General features: G+C 46.8%; 2 protein-coding genes across 2 annotated transcripts in view; one reads left to right on the top strand and one right to left on the bottom strand.

Annotated features, from left to right (window-relative positions):
* Window positions 1-20,795, bottom strand: part of MRPL49 (mitochondrial ribosomal protein L49) — a 65,093-nt gene extending 44,298 nt beyond the window's left edge. The window contains exon 1 of the mRNA XM_078660774.1: window positions 20,607-20,795. Within this exon, the coding sequence (XP_078516900.1) occupies window positions 20,607-20,693 (87 nt within the window). The 5' untranslated portion in view covers window positions 20,694-20,795. The remainder of the gene's footprint in view (window positions 1-20,606) is intronic.
* Window positions 20,796-21,398: 603 nt separating this feature from the next.
* Window positions 21,399-23,588, top strand: ZNHIT2 (zinc finger HIT-type containing 2). The gene has a single exon (XM_078660773.1). It carries the CDS (start codon window positions 21,527-21,529, stop codon window positions 23,456-23,458), a length of 1,932 nt encoding a protein of 643 aa, XP_078516899.1. The 5' UTR covers window positions 21,399-21,526; the 3' UTR covers window positions 23,459-23,588.
* Window positions 23,589-24,393: the final 805 nt, after the last annotated feature.

A 24,393-nucleotide genomic window follows, 5' to 3' on the forward strand; every position in this document is an offset into this window, starting at 1 on the left:
ATCTATCTGTGGGAGGTCCCTAACTGTTTTTAAGGGGGCTCCCTCAGGAGTTTTTAAAGTTTTCACCTCACTAGGGCTACTAGTTTTGGTGCCCCTAATCTGTTGATGGGGGTGCTTTATTTGACAGGGGGCCCTCTGGGTCTCACTGTCCTTCTTGTCCTCTGCAGCCCTGGGCTGACTAAGGCAAGGTAGAGAGGGGCAGGTTACCTGCTCCAGACTGGGTCCCACCTGAGAAGGGTCCACTGACATCAGAGGCTCTGTCAGGCTAGGCCCAACCACCTCTGGGGCAGTTCCTTCATCAGGGGTAAGATCAGTTCCCTGAGGAGGCTGATCCTTTCCTAAAGTCTGGTGAGGGGGAGATTTCTCGTCCTCCTCTGTGCTCTCAGTTTGTGTGGAGTTATCCTTCATTTCAGGTTTCACAACACACATATCAGTTTGAGTTTGGGCTGTGGCCATCACAGCCCTACCAACCTTTTCAGGAGGGGACTCAGTTTGGGTTTCTGCTGTTATCATAACAGCTTTGCTATTCTGTTCAGGAAGAGCTTTTACTGAAGATGGGGCAGAGAGTTGCTCAGCCCTACCAACCTTTTCAGGGAGGACATCTTGACTTGGGGCTGTAGCCATTATAGCCCCACTAACCTTTCCATTGGAATTCACCATTCTAGAATGGGTTTCCTGTTCAACCTCAGCCCAGGCTGAGATTTCTAAATCATTACCAAGTAGGCAGTCTACAGGCAAGTTTGATGACACTGCCACTCTCTTTGGGCCAGTGACACCTCCCCAGCTGAGACTTACTACTGCCATGGGATGATTTGTTTGGATTCCATCAATGTTTGTTACCTGGTATGTGGCACCTGGTAAAAGTTGCTTAGAGGGGACTATACAGTCAGCCACCATGGTGATGCTAGCCCCTGTATCTCTAAAAGCTTCAACTTTCAAACCATTGATGATGGGTTCTTGTCTATATTTGCTCAAAGTATTTGGGCAATCAGAGAAGTTGGCAAACCCCATGCCAGTCTCATAAACAAGATTATTGGGTGATGGGGACCTGGATAGGCCAGGGTCCACCTGTGCTCCAAAAGTAAACCCACCCAGATTCCTGGGTGTGCTCCCACTTCCTGGGGGATTACTGCTGACAGTAACAGGAGGTGTTGGAGCTGGCTTTGGAGGTATATTCTCTTTATTGTTATTCTTGGGACAACAGTTGTCTGTTTTGTAATGCCCAACCTGTTTACAGGCATAACAATAAGGCTTTTTCTCAGTTGAAGAAGTGTCTTGGGACCCACCCCCATTCTTGGAGTTTTGGGGCCCTGTGGAAGTCTTTTCCTTACTTTTATCCTCCCCCTTTTCTTGAGGCTTGGTAGACTCCTTCTTCTGGTTACTGTCCTGATTCTTAGGCCTAATCCTGATTCTGACCCATTTATCTGCCCTCTTTCCCAATTCTTGGGGAGAGGTCAAATCTGAGTCCACTAGGTGCTGGTGTAAGAGCTGGTTCTGACAATTACTTAGGATCTGTTCCCTCATAATCAAATTATACAATCCTGTGAAGTCATGCACTTTGCTGCCATGTAGCCAACCCTCCAGAGCCTTAGTGGCACAATCTACAAAATCAGTCCAGTCCTGAGTCTGTGTCTTCTGGGTATCTCTGAACCTTAACCTGTATTGTTCAGTGGTTAAGCCAAATCCATCTATCAGAACACTCTTCAGGACTTTGTAATTGTTTGCATCCTCATGTCTAACAGTGAGGAGCTTATCTCTCCCTTTCTCTGAAAAGTAGTACCATAAGATTGCTGCCCACTGTTCCTCAGGAACCTGCTGTACCATGCAGGCTCTCTCAAGAGCAGTTATCCACTTGTGGATGTCATCCCCTTCCTTGTAGGGGGGCACAATCTTTGTCAGGTTTCTACTATCATAGGACCTGGGTTTTTCTCTAGGAAAATTGCTGCCACCAGTGGCATCTAAGCCACACAATTTCTGCTCTCTTGCCAAGGCAAGTCTAGCTTGAGCCAGGGCTACCTCCTCCCTCTCTATTTGGAGTTTGACAGCTCTCATCCTGGCCTTATGCTCTATCTTTTGTGAGGCAGTCATGCCTCTCTGAGATTCTCTGGAGGCACTAGAAATATGAGAGTCCCCTGATGGAGATCTCACTCTTCTGTTGCCTGGGAGAATGCTCTGGTGGGACCTGGGGAGGTGCTGGCCCTCTCCATTTCCCAGTAGGTTTAAGTTGGCCTGGTTAAGCCTGGCAACTACAACCTGGTTAACCCTTTGATCCTGATCTTCAGGTTCATCTAAGTCTGAACCATCCTCCTCCTCTTCCTCCTCTTCTTCTTCCTCCTCTGGAGTGGTATCAGTTACAGGGGGGTTCACTCCATCTCCTGACTCTAAGGGAACTGCATTCGCCTTTTCTAAGTCATCCTGTTCTAGAATGGCTATCAGGGAAGGACTGGTGGGACTTCTGCCCCTTTTAACCCTCTTGAGATGCACAAGGCAACCAAGTCTTTGTGGGTTAGCTTGTCATAGCTGGAAGTTGCCTTGGTAAGGTCAACTGTCACAGAACCAGACCCTGAGGCCTTTCCTGTGTCAGACATGACTCTAGTGTGGTGTAAGTGATGCACCTACCTACACTAAGTGTTTCCCTACTGTACCTTACTAGTGAGTTGTAGTCAGGGTGTGCTAATCCCTTTTATCTACAACTACTAAGCTCAGTAGAACTTAAATATGCTAAGCTTTTGATTTATATGTACCTAGAGGTACTTGATGTGATCTTTCAATTTGATAAAAAGATTGCAATGGTAAAACAAACAGCAAGCTCAAATCCGCACCGCTGCTCACCAATGTGAGAAGTTGGCCTGATATATGATGTTTCCAATTCTGGAACCACCTTGTATCAGTCCAAACAACCCTTATGGTGTCTGGTTGTAAGTCAACCTTATTAGACAAGCTATCCTAGGGGTAGCATGGACTAAGCAGCCTAAAGGCTTAACTTAAGAGGTCGTGTTAAGCGAGCTGTTTTACCACATACAATCCTGTAATATCAAATGAAAGGACAGCACACAAGTATATATTATAAAACTATATGTATTTATTACTAAAAACAATCCCCAGTATTCTTTATGAATAAAGGGGCACAAGCGTTAAATCAAAAGCACAGTATAACATACAAAGTTGCACAATTTTGGATGAGGCCTAGGGGCCATTCAAACCATATACTAAAAAAATGATATAAGAGATACCAATCGATCAGTGGTTAGGCCTAGGGCCTAGGGAATCGCTGGGAGCAGTCAGGACTAGCAATGCTGAAGTCGGGAAAAGCCCGCGGGATTCGGGTGCAGCACGTAAAGTGCGGCTTGCATCAATGTAAAGTCAATGGTGCGTAAAAGTTACAAAGTTAGAGATTAAGGACACTTCCGCTGAACCTAGAGGAACAAAACTTAAGACACAGACCCTAGAGGTGTGTACCAGTGTGGGAACACCGGCGTTGCAATGTTACCTCACCCACAGGAAGTGGGTGCACAGGGTCGAAGTTGAGTCGGGTTTCGTCACGCAGGTTCTTGGTGCTTGGAGCTGAAAGGGCTGCAGGCGAGGTGAAAGAGAAGTGTCCGGTGGAGTCCAAGGGTGGACTCAAGTCGAAAAGTACCTGAAAGCAGAGGGGACAGAGTCTGGGTCACTCAGCAGTGACCAGGGTGGAACCAGGACATGTCGGGCGCAATCAGGTGGTTGTCGAGGAGCTTCTCTCCGCTGCCACGTGGGCTCTGGAGCATCTGCGACGTCCAGGAGCGGGTCACGATCTGTCCCACGTAGGCTCTCACCGTCGGCGCTGTCGGCTTCAAGATTGGAGCAAACAACACTTGGCAAGAGCAATCCACGCGAAACCGGGAGATTGCTTCTCAATCGAACCAGGAGGGTCAGAGTGGGGGCTCCTTTTCAGGGGAGCTGGTGCAAATCTGGAGCAACCAGAATCGCAAGTCGAATTTCAAGTTTCGTCGGTACAGGGGCCACAAGCCGGCTGGCAAGTGACCGGACCAACGCGTTGAGCCAAATGGAGCAGAAGGGCCCCACGCAGCACTCGTCGAGTGTGGAGGGCTGAGCTTCGGTGCAAGAGTGGCTCAGGGTTGGGGCTTCTCAAACCCCGGTGTACAGCTTTGAGGGTCACTCGTGGGCTGCACGGTCAGCGTCTCGTGGTCAATTCAAGATGGCGTGCCCCACGCTTCCGGTCGCCTCCACGGACTGTTGGAAGGCAGGCAAGCTTGATCTCGACGATCTCTGTCGCTCGAGTTCCGGCGGGAACTGCAACAAAGCAGACGTCGAAGGCTGGATGGTGCCTGTTTGCACAGGGTGGTCACTCCTTGACCACAAGGGAGATTCTTCAGTCTTCTACGTTGAGTAGGATGTCGAAGGGTCCAGAGTTTCGTTTCTTATGTTTCATCAGGATAATCTGAAGTGCATTGGCACTGCTCCCACTCTTATTCGAATCTGGGGGGCTTGATTACCTGCAATGGTAATTGTATGGTAATGGTAATGGTATTGGTAATGGTAATTGTATGTATAATATATATATATAATGGTATATATAATGGTAATCCCTCCTATGGGTGGGACCCAGGAAGTGGGTGGATACACCCCCTTCCTTTGATCCTTGCCGCGCTGGGACGGGGGCTGGAGTGCCCCAGAACCGGTTTGGCCGGATTATGCAAGGGGCAGCCTTGTGCTCCCCATGCAGTGTCTGGTTTCTTTCAAACCTCCCTGCTACAATCCACTATCTCCTGTCTGAGGGGGTGTAACACCACCCTGCGACAGGAAACCCTTTGTCCAGGCCCCCTTGGCTGAGTTTCGGTCAGCTGCAGGGGGTCAGACCTGTGTCTGTGGCAGAAGCATCCATTTTGTGGATGTGAGGCTCTTTTAAAATTAACCGCATTTCAGCAAAGTAACATGTCTTCTCCCTCTAGAGGGGTGGAATGCTATCCCCGTCGCCAGAACTGGCGAGGGGATAGTATTCCAAATCGTATGACACCTTACACGACATGTTTTGATAAAGCCAAACCAAAGTTGCTATATAACCGCGAGGATTATAATGCACTTAATAGTATATGGTATGGCATTATCCTGAAACAGCTTAGGGAGTTGTTCCCGACAGCTGCAGACAGGCTCAGCTCATGCTAGAGCCCCATCTCACATTAAACCACGCACTCTGCCTCCAGGATTGATGAGGCCTTCCATAGGAGTCGCTCACAGGTTTATATGTGTCCAGATATAGGTTTAGATATAGGTATACTATATCTAAGCAAGGGGTGATTACACCACCTTGCCCCAGCTGAGTGATCAGCCAGTTGTGTCAATTTAAGAACCAGCCAGGGGTGGCAAAAGATATGCTGCAGCCCCTGGTGGCACCTATGCCCTGAGCACCTATAGTGCATGGTACAGGGGCTGACAAGGAGTCCATTTCCAATTATGGTATGTACCTAGGGTACATGGAATCCATTTTACAGAGAGAGCAGATGGCCTGGGGCCCTGATTGGCAGGGAACCAGGTCAACTAAGTCGAAAACCAGCTAAACACAAGGCAAAAAATCTGGGGTAACCATAGTCAGGTAGCCACCTTCCTACAAATAAGATCCAGAGTCAATAATGAACGTGCATTGCACGGAATTGTGTTTTATGTTTTTAGGTTTGACACACAACTGAGTTTATACATTTTTGAACACGCACAAGATAGTGCAGGTTTTACTAAACTGATCCCGGGTTTGTTAATAACCACTGAAGAGCTGATGACAAACGGTAGGATATGAAGTATATTTAAGTACTAAATAATTATCTGTGTTCAATTTTGCAGTTTATTTTAGATAGAAATCCACATTTTAAGACATAACTAGATTAGAGGGGTACAGTACAGACATGAAGTGCTGAGGTGAAAATCCGTCATTGGAAAATTATAGGATGCCATAGTGAACTACTCGACATATAGAACAGTTGTTATGACAAAAGAGAGAAATGTGGTTATGAAAAGAATAATGAACTATTGAGAGGAAAATAAAACTACATTGAAAATATAGCAGCAAAACACTCCAGGTGGAAATGTTTGAAGACAATGTAAACTTGGCCCTGGAAGCTGCTCTCCGTAGCTCTGTGGCCAGTTACTGGCCTCAGAATACCAACACTTATATAGCGGTTGAAGTGCATTACAAAAAGGAAAGGAACTCCAACGGTCCATGCAATGGGGGCGGGGGTCAGTGAGTGTGGGAGTGGAGTTATAGGTGTGGCTAAAAAACTAAATATTCTGTACTTTTTTGGGGTGTTTCCACGCTGCAGACTACTTTTTCAAGGCTGAATAACGTACAACTAACTGAAAGTCAAAAATGGTCCCCAAGGGTCCGGTAAGTAAACTGGAACCTGAATGCCAAGATACGTTTGCCACACTTTCCGTATTGTCTCCATCATGAGTCAAGTTTTAGCAAAAAGCTTGTGCCCTGAGGCCTACCACCTCAGGACACATACACGTTTGGCTAAAAGTTTACTCATTTAAAAGTCATCTAATGCAAAACATGTGTCGGCTATCTTCATATATACAAAATGCAGGCAAAGTTGGATCATTGAACTTTCACCATTAGCAGATCTTCAAAAGACTTGGTAGTGCTCTGGGTGTTCTTATAAGGAATGGGAAGGGAATGGGAAGAGATGAGGGAGGAGCTGCTATTTTACCAAGAATACACATTTCATCCAACCCGGGCCTCTGCCTGATATTTTGAAGGGATTATTTTCACTCAATGCCAGATGTTAGTAGCCTTCATAAAGAAAGTGGGGACATAATCCATTTAAAAACAGATATTGATAGAGATTTCTCCTTCTACACACAAGTCTCCTCCAACTCTAGAATCATTTGCCCAATTCGCCTGAAAAGCAGAGGCCTTCTGAAAAGCATTTTAAGTGGCGATCTCCTGCTGCCCCCTGCAGGGGGTCCAGCATGAACACCCGTAAATAGACCAGCGTGATCTCACGGTTTACAAATTGTACATTACATCTTTATCTGCCTACTGCGGTGCATGTAATGCTTAGAAACTCCCTTCATTTTTTTTTTTATAAACTTTTATTGAAAAGTAACAAACAACAAACAATACTTCACAAGGCAGAGAATATGTACAGAGCAATATCATGGATCCATGTGAGCAGAGCTCAAGATAAATCAACCCATGACAGTCAGTTAAAATAGGGGTAGGGGCAAGCGAGGAGACAAGCAACAAATGCATCAGTGATAACAAATGAACGCCAATTAGGGGGATAAGGACACATCAGTAGACAAATCGTGGGGGGGAGTGCATATATTACCCCGATATGCGTTCCATTGGGACCAGACATGACCCCATTTCTTGGGACGTCCCCGGGAAAGGTACACAGTCTTCTCTCGGGACATGCACCAATCCATGTTGCCTTTCCAGGCGGACAGGGTAGGTGGCCTATGCGAACCCCAAAGCTGGGCAATGTCCCTTTTAGCAACCATGTTACCAAGGGTCGCCCAGATAATTTGTGCGGAGGTGTAATCATTAGGCTCCCAAACATTAAGCAGGCAACGCCTGGCTTCGGGCAGCAGAGACACACCCGTAACAATCCTCATAACATCGTGCACTCGGGCCCAGAATCGTACCATCTCCGGGCACTCCCACAATATGTGAAGAAAGGTACCAGTCATACCACAGCCACGCTTGCATAACCCATCCATGGAAAACCCCATTCGAACCAAGCAAGGCCCAGTGACATACACCTTGTGTAGTATTTTCAATTGGACAAACCGCAAACGGGCAGGGATAGCGACCTCCTTAGGCGAGGACAAAGCCGATTGCCAATCCTCGTCGTCTAACTCCAGGCCGTCAGAGCACCATGCTTCTCTAAGGCGAATCAGTAAATCCGCTCTGTTGTTAATGAGCTTTTTGTAAATTAAGGAGATCGTACTATCAGGCACATATCCATCCAGAATGCGGTCCTCCAAAGGGGATGACTCAGGGATATCAGTACCCACAGGGAACACAGACAACAAAGCGTGACGGACCTGAGCGTATCGAAATAATTCAGTGCCGCCCAGGTCATACTCCAGACGCAATGCATCAAAGGACTTGACCGTCCCCTTCGACCACAAGTCACCCACTCTACAGATGCCAATCATGTCCCATTTGTCAAAGCCTTTCGTCCGCCACAAAGAACCCAAACATTCCGAGTCATACAGGGGGGTGGCCCGAGTGAATCTACCACTCCAGCCCAGGGCCGCAGTCGCATCACGCCACACTCTCACAGCAATCTTAGTGGGACCGGTCAGCGCTCCACGGCGACCACCGGAGTACAGCGTTCTACTAAAAGACCCTCCCGGAAGGATAAGCCTATCCATTGAAAAAGCCGGAGATGGGCCCGGAGCGTAAGTTGCGTGGTTAATTGCGCTGAGTTGGGACGCCCAGTAAGAACGTCTAATGTCCGGGAGGGCTATACCGCCATCGTACCACGGAAGTTTGAGCTTGGATAGGGCGATACGGGCACGTCCGTCCCAGATAAGTTGCCTCTGCAGATTTTCCACTTCACGAAAGTAGCTGGAGGCAATCGGGTCAAAGGAGTTCTGTAGCGCGTATAAGAAACGGGGCAAAGACATCATTTTAAAGAGCGCCGCTCTGCCGAGGGGCGACAATGGCAACTTACGCCAGCGAGCTACATCAAGTTTAAGCCGCTGAAGGGGGGGCAACAGATTAAGGTCATAGCGCAGAACGGGATCTAGGGAAATATAGATCCCCAAGTACTTAAAACCGGTCTTCGCCACCTGAATTGGGAATCTACGGGGCAAAGGAGGGAGATCTCCTGCCAAAACGTAGACGCAGGATTTAGCCCAATTGATAACGAGACCGGAGTTCTTGCCAAAGGAAGCAAGCACATCGAAAAGTACATTAAGGGATTTCCGCGGCGAGGTAAGATATAGGAGAATATCGTCTGCATATAGAGAGACTCGATCCTCGAAATCAGGGGACCATCGAATGCCCCGCATGGACGGTTCCCAACGGAGCCATTCCGCCAGCAGTTCAAGAGCGAGAGCAAAGAGCAGTGGAGACAACGGACAGCCCTGCCGGGTACCCCGTCCAAGCTCAAAGACGCCAGAAACTCGTCCGTTAACAACCACCTGGGCCAGGGGATGTTCGTAAAGAAGTTTCACCCAGGCTATAAAGCCTGGCCCAAACCCGAATTTCAGGAGGGCCGCCCATAGGTAGGGCCATTCGATTGTGTCGAAGGCCATGGTAGCGTCGAGAGAGACCAAAATGGCCGGTTCCGTAAGCGTCCCAGCTCCCGCGAGAACCCCGTGGAGTCTACGCAGGTTCAAGGCAGTGTTGCGGTGCGGGATAAAACCGGACTGATCCGGATGGATCAGGTCCCCGATCACAGTGACCAATCGATTAGCCAGAGTTTTCGCCAATATCTTGGGTTCGGCGTTGAGCAAAGAGATAGGCCTGTAGGAGGTACAACGGTCTCGAGGCTTACCCTCTTTAGGAATAACGACAATAGTGGCAAGTCGCTGGTCCACGGGGAGGGAGCCCGACTCCAGGGCCTCGAGAAACATGTCTCGTAAATAGGGCGCCATTTTGTCGGGCCGCAGTTTATAAAGCTCAATAGGTAAACCATTGGGGCCCAACGCCTTACCCGAGCGGAGCGATCGGATCGCCACCGCAATTTCATCCACCGTTAGCGGAGTATCCAAGAGATCCCTATCGGAGTCAGAAAGGCAAGGCAGAGCTATGTCCCGCAGCAGTAAACGAGAGTCCTCCTCGTCTCGAGCACAGACTGAGGTGTACACAGTCTCAAAGTGATCCGCGAAGCACTGAACGATCCCAACGTGGTCTGTGACACACTCACCGTCAAGCTTCTCAACCACTGGGACCACACGATTCACTCGCTCCTTCTTATCCAACCACGCCAACAACTTGCCCGCTTTATCACCCACGTCATATAATCGTCCCTGCTGCTCCCTATACATCACTTTCGCTGCATCCGTAACCAGGGCCTTATAGTCCGCCTGTTTCAAAGCAAGAGTGTGAAGCTTTACGCTAGATACATCAAGACTAAGATCCTCCTCCAAAGCAGCAATCTCAGATTCCATCCGAACAACCTCAACAGTGGCGGCCTTTTTCGCTGCGGTAATCATGGACAAGGACTGACCACGTATCACAGTTTTAAACGCTTCCCACAACGAAACAGACGAAGAGACCGACCCCACATTTTCATCAAAATAGTTCTCGATGGCTTTAACAAGGCCGGAGCGGGTCCGGGGATCATGAAAGTACCACGGGTTAATCGGAGCCACTCTACCCTCGACTCCCACACCAACCTCGTAACGGAGCCATAATGGGGAATGGTCCGAGATACCCCTGGGGAGCTGACGAATTTCCCTATTAGAAGTAGACTGAACTGCGGGCAATAAAAAGTAGTCCAGTCTGGACAAACTGCCATGGGCCCCAGAGTGGAACGTGTACTGCAACTGTGTAGGGTGTAGCAGCCTCCAAGCATCGACAAGCCCAAAAGTCTCCAGCAAGTCGTTAAGCCACCTGTGCGCCCTAGGCAGGTCTCTGGGTGGATGTCGGTCCGAAGCGCCAGATACAACAGAGTTAAAGTCCCCACCCAGGATCAGAAGCCCTTCCGGTAAACCCAAAAGGACACCACATAAGTCAGCGAAGGTTAAGGTCTGCAAGCCCGGGGGAACATAAACCGAAAGAATGGACAAGGTCTTCCCCTCCCATCTACCAGTGAGCACAGCATAGCGCCCCCTGTCATCAAGTGTGACGTCATCAACTGCAAAGGGAAGGGAGGACCGAAGAAGGATGCCAGCTCCCCTAGACCCAGAGGTAAACCCCGCGTGGGCCACTAGGCGGTAACCACGTCGATTAAGAGCCTGACAAGCGTTCCCTATTAAATGGGTCTCTTGCAAGAGGACAATATCGGGGGAATGCCGCTTAAGGTATCTCAAGATAATACCCCGCTTAATCCTGTCTCCCAAACCATTGACGTTCCAGGATAAGAGTCTCAATTCACCGCCCCCCATCCCCAATGCATGAGAGGAGCAGAACCCACATACCACAGTCAATACGATGCCTCATGAAGAAACAAAAACACACAAACTTACCCACGGTACTCCCCCCACCCTGCACCCCTGCGTAAGACTAAAAAGCCACCCCAACTTGCAGTGTGCCTGTCGCCCCATATCTAAACTAACTACGCTAAGAACCCAGGAGGAGGAAGAGTCCCCGTTTACCCCCCGCCACCCCCGGGCTGAACAGGGTCTAAAAGGTCCCAAGGACAAACTCAGCTGACAAAAAGTCCAGATGTCGGGATCCACCGGCAAAGTCCTCACTCGGCCACACCCCCGTCGGCACCGCCAGGGTGTCCGGAACGATCCTGTCCCTCAGGGAGTGCATCAAGCCAGTCACTGACATTATCAGGGCGGTCAAAAAAGAATGTACGTTCCAGATACTCAATCCTCAGTCTGGTGGGGAACAATAAGGAGTATTTCAAACCCAAGTCTCGCAGGCGCCTCTTGACCCCCTGAAATCCAAGTCTCTGCTTCTGAACAAGCGGCGAATAGTCAGGATAAAAGGAAATGGAGGCATTGTCAAATTTCACCGGTCCTTTGTCTCGCGAAGCCTGCAGCACAGCGTCCCGATCTCGAAAATGGAACAGCCTGGCGATGATGGGTCTCGGAGAAGCACCCAGCTTAGCCTTCCCGCCGGGAACACGATGAGCCCGTTCCACCGCAAAAAATTTACTAAGTCCCGCAGGAGCCAAATGGTTGGAAATCAAGTCTTCAACCAGGAGATCAGCCCCCTCGGTCTCAGAATCCTCCGGAACGCCAATAAGACGTACGTTGTTGCGGCGGGCCCTATTTTCGTAATCCTCAAGACGGCGGGCCAGTTGGTCATGGGAGGATCGGAGATTACCAAGGTCCGCTTGGGCGTCCGAGACATCAGTGACCAAACTGGAGGTCTTCAAGCCCAACGATTCCACTCTCTCGTTGGTTTTAGAAAGATCCGCTCTAATCAGCGTGATATCGATGGCCACCGTGTCGATCTTAGTTGCCAAGGCCTCATATTGTTGCCCCATAGAGGCCTGCATGGCGGCAATGGCTCCCATAACGTCCTTCAAGGACGGGTCAGAAGTCTCCGGAAAGAGGGTCTTCGAGGTGTCCGAAACACGGCTCACAGCGCCGGGCGAACCCTTGGCATGTGCATAGTGGTCCATGGTGTTGGTCTGATGTTGGCCGCCACGCAGAGGCGCCTTGGTCTTCCGCTTCTCAAGAGGCTGTCCGGTAGCCATCTTGGAAAAGGGACCCCGGAGGGGTCCCTGCGACCTGGTGAAAATGGCCGGGAGCAAGCGTCCAAACGATCAATAAGACCAAGTCCAGACTTTGCGGACCAAAGTAAATTGAGCCGTGGGCTGGTAGCCAGGGGGCCCCACACAGGAGAGAGGGCAACGGGACGATTGAAGCCAGTGAAAGGCTGCACCCCTACCAGTGGAGTCTGGGAATCGAAACAAAGTCAGGAGGGGTCGACCCAGCGGGGACCCTTGCAGCCGTTGTTGATCAACTGCTCCTCGGCTCGCTCCAAAACCGAACCCCCGGTCCGCCTCGGGGTGGGCCTCAGAATGTAGAAATAGCGTAAAAGTGGACCCCGATGTCCAATTTCGATGCTTCAAAGTGTCTGATGATCAGCGAGGATATGCGAACAAAAGCCCGTCGATGAAATCAGGATGTTGCCAGGATAATCGTAGGAGGTGGCACAGGTCCGGGGAGCTCTGTGCTCACGCGACCATCTTGGATGCCCGCGTAGCTCCTCCCACTCCCTTCATTTTTAACGCAACACCATTTTAGAGAAATATTGAATGATTTAGCTTAGATCTAGAGAGGGATGGGGCCTCCTTGCAAAACTGAAAATCAACACGCATGGAAGGGGATGGGGTCAGATATAGTCTTAATTAACCAGGCATTCAGCATTTCGCCAACACTTATTGTTTGGTTTCATTTGTTATCGTATTGACCTAAAGAGCTTTCAGATTGGTCCGATTGCATGATTTATATAGCGCTTAATGCCCTTGGTGAGCCTGTGAACTGCTCTAACTTTTACTGAGTTCCTGGGTGCCCTTGGCAATGGATGGTTAACATAATGTTTTATGCATTTTAGCCTAAATTCAAGGTCACTTATGCCCAGCCTGGTCTCTTTTCAACATAAGAAGCAGCCTGTTATTCTTGAGTGCTTTTAAGTGAGTGTTAAATTAATTTTCCTGATCCTTGGGCAGTGTTGTGTCAGGGTAAGTAAAACAGGCATCGAAGCGGGATGTGCTTGGGAGACAGAACAGGTGCCATTGGAAAACAGCGTCTGACATTTGATTTCGGGCTGTATATGCACATCAAATGAGACGAGATAAGAACAAGAATCACAGGCCTGTTTACAGAAACAGAATGGAGCTCAAAGGGAGGGAAAACAGGAGCAATCGTGTAAGTTGCTTTTCAACAATGAAAAAAGTTGTTTCAAAAACAGATACTAAAATGGTGACCAGGGAATTGATACGGTACTTGGTCGCTGCTATCGGGGAGGACTAAACACAGCAAGAGGCATGACAAATGCATGCCATGGAGAAACGGGATGAAAGAATAAGAGAGCGACCATGGAGTCAACAATTAGGAAGCCTAGGGTTGGGCTGAAACCCACAAAGTATACACAACATGTCTCGAAGAGACAACGCAAGCGCTGTCTAGAAGAGACTTAAACAACTGAATAACACTGGAGAGCAAAAAAATGGATTGCTCCTGCCATGAAGTGAATGAAGAGGAAACTTACACGCACTGGTGCAGCAGTTATCAGACGCAAAAACAACAGTGGATCGGTTCATGCTCAGTGCTCCATTATGTAGATGCACGGGTGAACCCGACGTGACATGCACACTTGTGTGACATGCGTGAACAACTCCAAATACAATCATCAGTTAAAGGTAACTTAAAATTAATAAATAATCTCCTCTCTCATGGCCACAATAGACGGTACTTAAGCAAGTACTGAGTGCCATGGGGATTAGCCCTCGGTTTAGCTCCTGAATATAGCTGCTGTATACGAGGCCTGTCACCAGAGTGAGAGTGGGTAAATTATGTTCCGAGAGCTGGGACACTGGCAGGGGAACACAACAGGGTTGCCCCGTGTCCCCGCTTCTCTTTGCCTTTGCTGTGGAGTGGATGGCGTCCTGGGTTCGGTTGAAGGTGGTGCCCTGGGGAATTACGGTGGGGGACACTACCCACCTTGTGTCCCTATATGCGGACGGCACTCTTATTTGTCCACTCCGAGACACTCGCTTGCGCGGTTGCTGGGCCTGTTAGACAGGTTCTCAGGGGTATCGGGCCTTCGGATCAATTATCGGAAGTAATTGCTCTTCCCGTTGGGTATACTGCGGTCTTAGGACCCTTCAACTTTGCCGGCCCATCTCCTGCGCTGGGAGACTGACAGGTGTTACTACTTGGGTGTCATGGTGGCGTACACCCCTCAGAAATGCTTCAAACACAACATTGTTACAATCAAGGAAGGCTTACGCTCATCTATATACTTCAGGAACACCCTTACGCTATCCCTCATGATACGTGTCGCCATTTCCAAAATGGTCCTTCTGCCATGCTGCCTTTACTGTATCCAACATTTCTTCGACTGTATCCGCTCTGCCATATTTCCACAACTAAACACCTTGCACTCCTCTCTGATATGGGCAGGGTACTGCTTCCGTGTTGCCAGAGACATCCTGTTTTGCCCCCTGATGGAAGGGAGATTGGCGGTCCCTTATTTGGAACAATATTACCTGGCCTCATAAATACGACATGCAGCACACTGGCTCACGCAGAGAGAAAACTGGAAGAAGAAATTGCTCCAGGACAACTCAAAGCTTGAAGATTTGTAGTGGGCCCGCAGGTGTGGGCTGATATAGTTTATTTCTAGTAAAGCTAGATTTAAACAAACGCACTTTCAGTATTTGCATTGAACATGTGACGCCATACATGTTGCACAGGATGAACCCTTCCAGGTCCCAGCCTTGCTCCCTCCAACATCATCATTCTTGAACCGCTCATGGTGAATCCCCTTTGTGAGTGCCTTTTGGAAGCGGGTGGTAGAAAGAGTGACAGCAGTAATACCGATCCCCTGCCCAGCAGACCCGATTACATGCCTCCTGGGTAACATTTGCTGCAAAAAGGGACAGATAATCGATTTTAAGTCCATACGTGTACTTCTCGTACTTGCTAAGCACTGTGTTGTGGGGGCCCAAACCTGCTGCACTGGGAACACGATGTGGCTGAATGAGGGCTGGCAATGGTAGTGATACTGAAAAAATATAGGACCGACGAAAAACTAGAACAGGATCTTGATACTTGAGGCAAGCTGCTGTCTGCCTTTCTGGATCCTTTGGGCTCAGACTGGGCCTCAGGGGATGAGACTAGTAACTCCTCCAGGTCCACCTCTGATTAACCGCATGCGCGCGGCGGCTTTTCCCGCTGTGCGCGACGTTTTTTAAAATCGCGTGTTACATGACGAGCTGAGCTCGTCATGAGCGTACGAGAGGCGTAACTCATGACGAGCTCAGCTCGTCATCAGCGTCGAAGGGGTTAAACCCAACATACTCACCATATTTCTTTGCGATTACCTGTGGACTCACAGGACAGGCCAATACTTATTCTGTATTGTATATTTTCACATTGTATTGTGGACCTGGATCTGCAACTCCCAGTTAATGATTCTTTTTTGGCCTATGTGTATGACTTACTTGTTATCTGTTTTTTTTGCTGATGTTATCAAAATTTAATAAAGAATATTTATAAAAAAACATGAACACTTTAATTAAAATTGATAATACCATTAAAATCTGTCTCAAATACTTCAAACATGTATGTTACCGAATAACTTAATGCGGTCACACACTCCTCTTGAAGCAAATACATACTGGGACCCCTTAGACCCCCCAAAATAATGGTCCTCCTTCACGCCCATTCAGGAAGCAGAGATTATCAACCTAATCTCCAAGGCTAAACCCTCATCCCACGCCCTGGATCAACTTCCCCCTCAAGTGACCAAGGACATGAAGTTCGTCCTAGCTCCGCTATGGTGCAAGATCATCAACAGCTCACTGAGCTCAGGAGTCGTTCCGGATTGCATCAAAGTTGGCCATGTCACACCACTACTGAAAAAGACTGGGCTAGACACTGATGATCTTAACAACTTTAGACCGGTATCTAACCTACTGCTTCTGTCCAAAATCCTGGAAAGATGTGTACTCCCTCAGCTAACCCAACACCTGGACAACATCAATCTCCTAGACCCCCACCAATCTGGCTTCAGAAAGGGCTGCAGCACTGAAACTGCAATCCTTAATGTCATAGACGATCTTCACAAATCACTGGACTAGGACCAATGCTGCCTTCTCATCCTCCTAGACCTATCAACTGCATTCGATACAGTCGACCACAAACTGCTCATCAAGACTCTACAAGAAAGGGCAGGTTTAGAAAAGACAGTACTCAATTGGTTCTCTTCCTTTCTCCACAACCGCTCACAAAGAATAAAAATTAAAAGCTTTGAATCCGACCTCCACCCCGTTAACAGAGGTGTTCCACAAGGATCAGTGCTCTCTCCTCAGCTTTTCAACGTCTACATCGAACCCCTTACCTCCCTACTCAGGAAATCTAACATCCCTTTCCACCTATATGCGGATGACACACAACTCTACCTAGAAACCTCCTCCATTGCTGACATCCAGAGACTCAACGCCACACTCAGGGAGGTACAAGACTGGCTCTCAAATAATCACCTAACACTCAATCAAGAGAAAACGGAAATACTCCTCATCTCCAATAAAGATGAAAACCCATAAATCGCAGAATGGCTCAAAGCTATCAATGCCCTTAATGGCAAACTCATCCAAGCGGAGTCGGTAAAATCTCTTGGTATCACCTTAGACTAAACTAAACTTGAATAAACATATCTCAAAATCCGCAAAAAGTGCCTTCCTCAATCTAAAATTACTGTACAAAATCAAACCCTTCCTCCCACCCAAAGACCTGCAACAAGCAACCCAAGCACTAGTGCTCTCCAGAATTGATTACGGGATTGCAGCCCTGACGGGGACTTCTAAATCTCACCTCACCCCCCTGAAACCAATGTTAAATGCAGCAGCCAGAATGGTCACTGGTACTAAGAAATTTGATCACATCTCCCCTGCACTCAAAGAACTCAAATGGCTCCCAATTGAACTGAGAGCCAGCTTCAGAACAGCCTGCCTCACCCACAAAGTCCTGCACACAGGCAAACCGGAATACCTGGCTGTCAAACTCAAAGAGGCCAGCCAGTCCAGAAACCTAAGGAGCTCCAACACTCTGCTACTCATCCCACTGAAATCTCGCAAGCAGAAAAACGCGACAAAATCGTTTGCCGGAAACGCCCCCAAAATCTGGAACTCCATCCCCCCCACATCAGAACGATACTCTCATTTCCCAAATTCAAAAATCTGCTCAAAATCCTCTTCCTCGACCGCTCTCGAACCGACCGATAGAAGCCAGGATGCGCTCCACCCTGCACCTCTTCTATCCTTATATTTTGACCAGTGTCATTGACTCGGACGAAGAAAATCTTTCGGGACTTGCGTCCGGTGTGAACTAAGCAACCTTTGGGGGGCGCCTTGTTCGAACTGCATCCTCCTTGTGCTATCGCGCCCCTGTTTGTCCTACTCTCGGCCTGATCCACATGTTTGACTATAACCTGTACTGCATACTTGCTCATAATTTACTTGTTGTAAAGCGCTCTGATACCCTCGGGTCCAGCTAGCGCTATATAAAACTCCTAAAATAAAAAATAAATAAATACTTCATTTATCATATGCACTTATTCCTCAACACAAAATAACCTTGCATAGTTTTGAATGTGCTGCAACCTTCCCATGATACTTTCAAGATTACACCTACACATTTTAAACTGCACTGCACGGCTGCTCCTGCAGTCGCTAATGGTAGTGATTAGGTGATACTTGACTTAAGCATATGTTTTAAAAACCGACTGAAGTATGTTCTACCTCAGAAAGGTACTTCTTGCTTCTCTTGTCCACTGGGAGACAGTAAATCAAATCTCAGCACAGCATACCAGCTTCAAAAAAGTTTGACAGCAAGCACTCAGCAATGAGGGCAGCATATTCAGGACACATTAGTCCCCTGCATCAGCTTTACTTGTCACCAAATATGTGAATATACAGAGTCGCCGCAGTGAGGAGAATCAGTTGTCACAGGTTTGGTCAATGTAGAATCAAGTTTGTTAGCAAATGAGAGGAGCCAGAAGGGGAAGGTGATCTATCTGTTGTCCAGGTGACTTCAATTGCTAAACCACTGCATTTGGAACCTAGAACTTGCACGAAACCAGCTGCTCATGAGAATACACGCAAGAGCCCTGTGCAATGACATGAGTACCAATAAAGTAAATACAAGCCTCCAAATAACTTCCACCTAAGATATGAAAGTTACAAGATGAGAAGCCTTCATCATATCACTATATGAACAGCCCAGTTTAAAGTCAACAGATGACCTTAGAATAAATCCAGGAATGTCATCATGTTTTGACTAGCGCAGGTTTCCATTTCTGGGACATGAATACTTTTTTGCGATTCGGAGTCTTGATTCAATTCAACTGAATCAAATTAACAAAACAAAAAAAATCTGCCTTTAACAATTAAAAGCCCTCGCCTAAAACGCTTGTTGCACAGGCAGTCCTTGCCATGTACAACATATCATGGGTTAAACTAACAGATTTCAGTGCATGTCCCCCCATCACCACAGTGAAATCCATTAATCTAGCAAACTAGACCTCCCTTGGTCTTTCACACTGCACGCAGAACTCTATGCCAGCAGTGTAACTTATAGCCATTACAAGCCATCGCCCTAAGAGCTGCTAGGTGCGCTACAGATCTTGGGGTTAAGACAAGGTGAGAGAGTGCCACATAGTTCAGCATAGGCTGCTGTTTGGATGGTTGGACGCTTTACTGAAATCCTGCACATGGTACACTGTTAGACATACGAATTTCTTATTGTTTGTTGGATTGTCCACTACATATATGCCAATGACCGAATTAAAGCGGTATACTCCTTATTTTTTAAGCAAAAATGGCTTTATTTTATCTGTATCCTGTCTTAACCAGCCCATGCTTCAATGTACAACAATAGAAATAATGAAGTCCCCTTATTTTTTTTCCAAATCTCCCTCTTCCTAGATTTAAAATGTTGCCATATATGCCAGAACAACATCAGCTGAGTCACTGATGGGCCGATGATTGATATGGTTAACAGATCCAACATACAATGTGATTAGGGTAGGTGAATATGAAAAAGCCGCTCTAAAAAAAAAAACTATAGAATAAAAAAACTCTGTTATAGAATATGAATGGGTGAGTCATAAAAAATGAAAATGCTGAATACTCTGGAAAACCATACTTTGCTCCGAGTTAATACCTTTCTCTTTTGCACACTGCAATTTTGACATTCAAAGCATGTGCCTCGTGATCCAAATCCCCAGTGGTTGCCTTCAAAGTTGACATGCTGCTTTGAACTATTTCATGTGTGTTGGGGGTCTCCTTACTCCATTTGTTCTGGGTACCGTGTTTCCTTTCCTCATCTTCCATTTAACAACCGTGTCCTGTGACATGAAGTGAAGTGCCTATCATACATAGGCATAACATATTTTTGTAAACATTCCTAGATACAAAGTAAACTGTTTAAGAGATAAAGTCTCAGTGAATTGTGCCTTTATGCACTCAAATTAGAAAAATTAAAACAATTATTGTTGTCGAGATTGTGTAGTTCATAAGCCCCTTATTTTTCATATACACCGGATTACAAGTGCCAAATTGCACATTCAGAATATAAACTGCATAACATAATATTAACACAGGACATAAGCTAACTTGAGATATATGTATATGGATCATGCTTGCTGAGAAGCCGGTAGGGAGCCTGTATTTACAAGGCAATTGGTAGAATTCGAGATTTCTTAGAACCTGAAGGATGTCAGTGGTTTCACTAGAGGACCAGGTGGGAGCCAAAGCTGGCAGGAGGCACGGAGGCTGGGCTCGCATGGAAGTCATGGTGAAGGAAGTAGTAAAGGATTCATGGTGCTGAGGACAAATGCGTCAATTGATGTTGAAAGTGGGATGTACTCATATTTGGGACCAAGAACGCAGTTTGCTACATAGTGTCACACAGACTCATGCATGCCAAAGGACCCGATTCAGGTGGAAAACTCCTAATTTATTAAGCCAAAAATTGCTTTATTTTAGCACTTTTGCCTGTGCTTCAATGTACATCCATAGGAAAAATACGCCCCACCCCCATTTTTTCCACAATCTCCCCCGTATTAAAATGTTGCCAAGTATGTAGACTGCAACTCTGCAAGTATAGAAATGGCAACTTGACAGCTATGTACAGGTGACATTATAGCTATATGCGAGCCCTACTTCTCTAACCTCTAAAACTTTCTAACCTTGAAGCTCTCCTCTTCTGGCTCCACATGACGGAAATTGCTGCTGTTACTCACTTACCTGCACTCTAAAACCCAGGCCGACCCTAACGCCAGTCTGAAGTCGCTGTAACAACCGCAATCCAGACATCGTGGCAATCCCCTGCATCAGACAAGAAGCTCAGCTACTATCCCAGCACTGAGCACTTATCATCAGTACCACATGTCAACCCTTTGACAGCGGACGACAGGACTGGCAGCCATCTTGAATTGTCGTGTATGCCGATGTGCTGCAATGCAAGTAAGCCTACTTCTCGGCTCTACATCATAAAAGCATAACGTTCGTACTAATGGCACGTCTCGGCACTAAGAAATACTTATGAGGCTAAACGTGTTAGTAACCTACTATTTTAACATAATGTTTGTACTGTTATGCCTACCAATTATTGCTCATGGATTTTATCTTAATGAACTAAGATCTTAAGAGTAATGTCAATGATTTAGTAGCGTTTGTAGTACTTTACGCTAAAGTGTTCAAGAAAAACCCCATTCTAAAATGGCCGCTAGATTTGCAGTTTTTGGTCATCAGACCTACGATAACAAAGATCAAATTGGTTTCTATCTAAGTTATGGCTCATTGAAACACATAATTTCTATTCCTAGTTAATATATGTTAATGCAATCAGAAGAGCATTTCGAAGCGGCCGTCACGGGTTATTAACTTCAACTTTAGCCTCTCCTCAACCGTCAACTTTAGCCTCTCCTCAACCCCTCTATCCTCAATCCATTCAGATCGAGCAAGACATAATCCATCGGGGAGTACTATAAAACTGAAAGCGTTTGTGATTGGCTGTGGTACAGCGAGCGCACAGTTTCCGTCTATTCGATTTGCTGGCATTGTGCTGCATTAAATATGCTTTGCTACTGTGTTTGTGACTGGCTCAATATCCCATGAGCAGCTGTGCCATTGATACAAAACTTTTGAGGAAGGACTGATGAGTAATGGAGGCTGCGGTTAACAATCGCGCTCCTAACTTTGAAGGGATGTCCTCCCCTGTAGGGGATGGCCCGTGTGCCCTGTGCTTGATAGCCCCTTCGCGCTATACATGCCCCCGATGTAACGTGACTTACTGTGGCTTGAGCTGTTACCGTGGCGTGCGGCATCGTAGTTGTTCCGAGGCTTTCTACCGGGATGAGGTGCTTCGGGGACTACAGGAGGCAGCTAGGAGCGAAGGGCGAAAAGGGGATATCGAAGGCATATTAAAAAGAATGAGAGAAGCCCAGCTCCGGGCTGAAGAGGAGGATGGGATAAGCCTGGAGGACTCGATCACAGAAGAGGAAGATGTGGAGTCTGCAAGTCCGCTGGATGAGGATGACACGGATACACAGGCGCTGTGGAAGAGGCTTACTCTGGCGGAGCAGAAGGATTTCCAAAGGCTATTGGACAGTGGTGGGCTTGGGGCTCTGGTCAGTCCCTGGAAGCCTTGGTGGGAGAGCCATGAGGGCCCCATCATGGTGCAGGAGGTCGAAGTGAGTTCTGAGAAGCAACAGACGATTGATATGTCCCATTTACAAAGACACACAGATGAGTCACAGTCCAATGGGGCAGTGACACCGATCAACTACAAACTCACAAGTGGCCACACAAACTCAGCTGAAAAGAAAGATACAGAGATTGCAGAAACCACGAGTAGCCAAGACAGAACTGCTGAAACTGCCAGGCAGAGAGATGTCCATGATAGAGTAGCGGAGCAGTGGACGGAGGCAACTTTAAATGTGGAAAATCCTCGCAGCTACCCAAAGAAGGCTGGAACAGGGGACACGGAAAACAGGAGATATAATACCCCTTTGTGTAAAGACCTGCTTCTTGAAAAATGCAACAGTAATGCTATCCTGTTGGACAACCCAACCAAACCAGTGACACCCTCAAAACAAAGGCTGATGAATAGTGTTGAAGGACAAGAGAAAAGTGAAGAAGCGCAATCCTTCAGAAAAACGCACACTGGTTACAAACAGGCCATGGGAGACTCAATGATGCTAGGAGGACAAAAAATTGACCCAATACCTTCTCCCAAATGTCTAGAAACTAATGGTGTGAAGGGGCAAGGACGGTGTGATGCGAAAATATTTGAATCACCTAAAGAAAAGAATGTTATATCCATTGAAGCCCAAAAAGAGCAGTTTAGCACAATCTTGAGCCAGACTCCAGGCCTCATTGGAGAGGAAGAAGCTGACTTCCCAAATCGAGTAAATGGCAACAATCTCTCTTGTGTTCCACCCACCCCCTACCGCACTTCCACCCCAACTGTTCCCAAAGCCATACCACCGCTGAAATCTCTGACCCGCAGCTATTCTCCACTAGTCCAATTCAGCCTGGTCAACTCTTTGTATGCGTACGCCTTCAGTCTGAAGCTCTACAATGGTGACCTTCATGAAGACTTTATTCTGCAAGAGTTTTGTGATGTTGTGTTGGGAATTTCTAGTGCCCTCAGCTCCACAATGGTCTTTGGTTCGACTGCTGAGGCACTGCAGGCTGGCATCCAGGCTGTCCTTGCCAGAGGTAGTCATGGTGACCCGCAAGGAGGTGCTCTGGCTGTTGCTCATATTTTGATGGGTGGAAGCAGCAGAGAAAGGGAGAATTACACTCTGGCTGCATTGTCTCACCTAGCCGGGCTTCTGGCAAAGGCCAGAAAGTTAGCCCCAAAGGAAAAAAAACTAATTATATTTAATGCCAAGAAGAAATGTCAATTTCTTTTGTCTTGGGCCAATGAGAACAAGGACGCTTTAACTCTACTCTCAGTAGAAGTTCAGACTGAATACAAAAACTACATTGACAACTTGAAGGAGATTGAACACCTCACACATGAACTAAGGAAATCCTGGAGCGGCAGTAAGCCACCTGAGAAGAAATCACTTATTCAGGAGTTAGACTGATATCATTAATAATCCATGGGTGACTTCAGATAACTAATGGTCACACAAAATATTTGTAGTCCAAACCATCATTCACCTTATTTGAGGTGTTTTATACTTATAAACATTAAAGATGCTTGTTTCAAAAGTATTGGTTCATTTTGTAGCAGTCTTTGACGATGGGCCACAACAGACTTTTACATTTGCTTTAGGCCATGCACATCTTCGGTTTTGAAACATTTACACATCTTTTAAAAGCCAGATTACTTTCACATATGATTTTCTATATTGTCACAACCAGTGCAGACAATGATCTTCATTAAAAATGGTTGTACATTTGAAAGCTTTAACTCCACACCGAACTACTTGTTGACATGGGAATTTTACGTAACATTTCCAAAAGGCTCAGTTGGGAAGTCTTATTCACTAATGCTAAATACATTGACCGCCATACTCCCAGTAGGCATAACGTACCTAAATTGTCTGCATTATCAGTTCCTTCATTCTAGTTTAATTAATAGTCAACATGATAATGCTGCCGTACTGCCAACTATTCATATTTTAAAAATGGGAAAACTAGACCTCTAGTGTCTCTTTGGGTGAGAATATTTTCCTCATGGATATACAAGTATGAATGATGAAATGCAGCTTTTCTTGAAGCAGCAGAATGTCATAAAAATTCTGCCTCATAAATAGGGCTCACGGTTTTATGGTATTTTTTTTTGTTGCCATTTTTGTCTATCCATATTTATTTTTTGCTCATTCAGCTGTATTGTGGAAAAATTAAGCTGAAATTGATTTATTGACATATTTATTTAACCGATAAATGTGCACTCATGCCTGAATGGCTGCCAAGTTTCAGTGCTGTGAACACCCACAGAAGATAAATCAGTTCATTTATAGCAAAATATGCACATTTCAGTATCAAATTTCAGTATCTACTGCTTTTAAAGCCT

The sequence above is a fragment of the Lissotriton helveticus genome, chromosome 9, assembly GCF_964261635.1.
Source record: "Lissotriton helveticus chromosome 9, aLisHel1.1, whole genome shotgun sequence".
Lineage (NCBI taxonomy): Eukaryota > Metazoa > Chordata > Amphibia > Caudata > Salamandridae > Lissotriton > Lissotriton helveticus.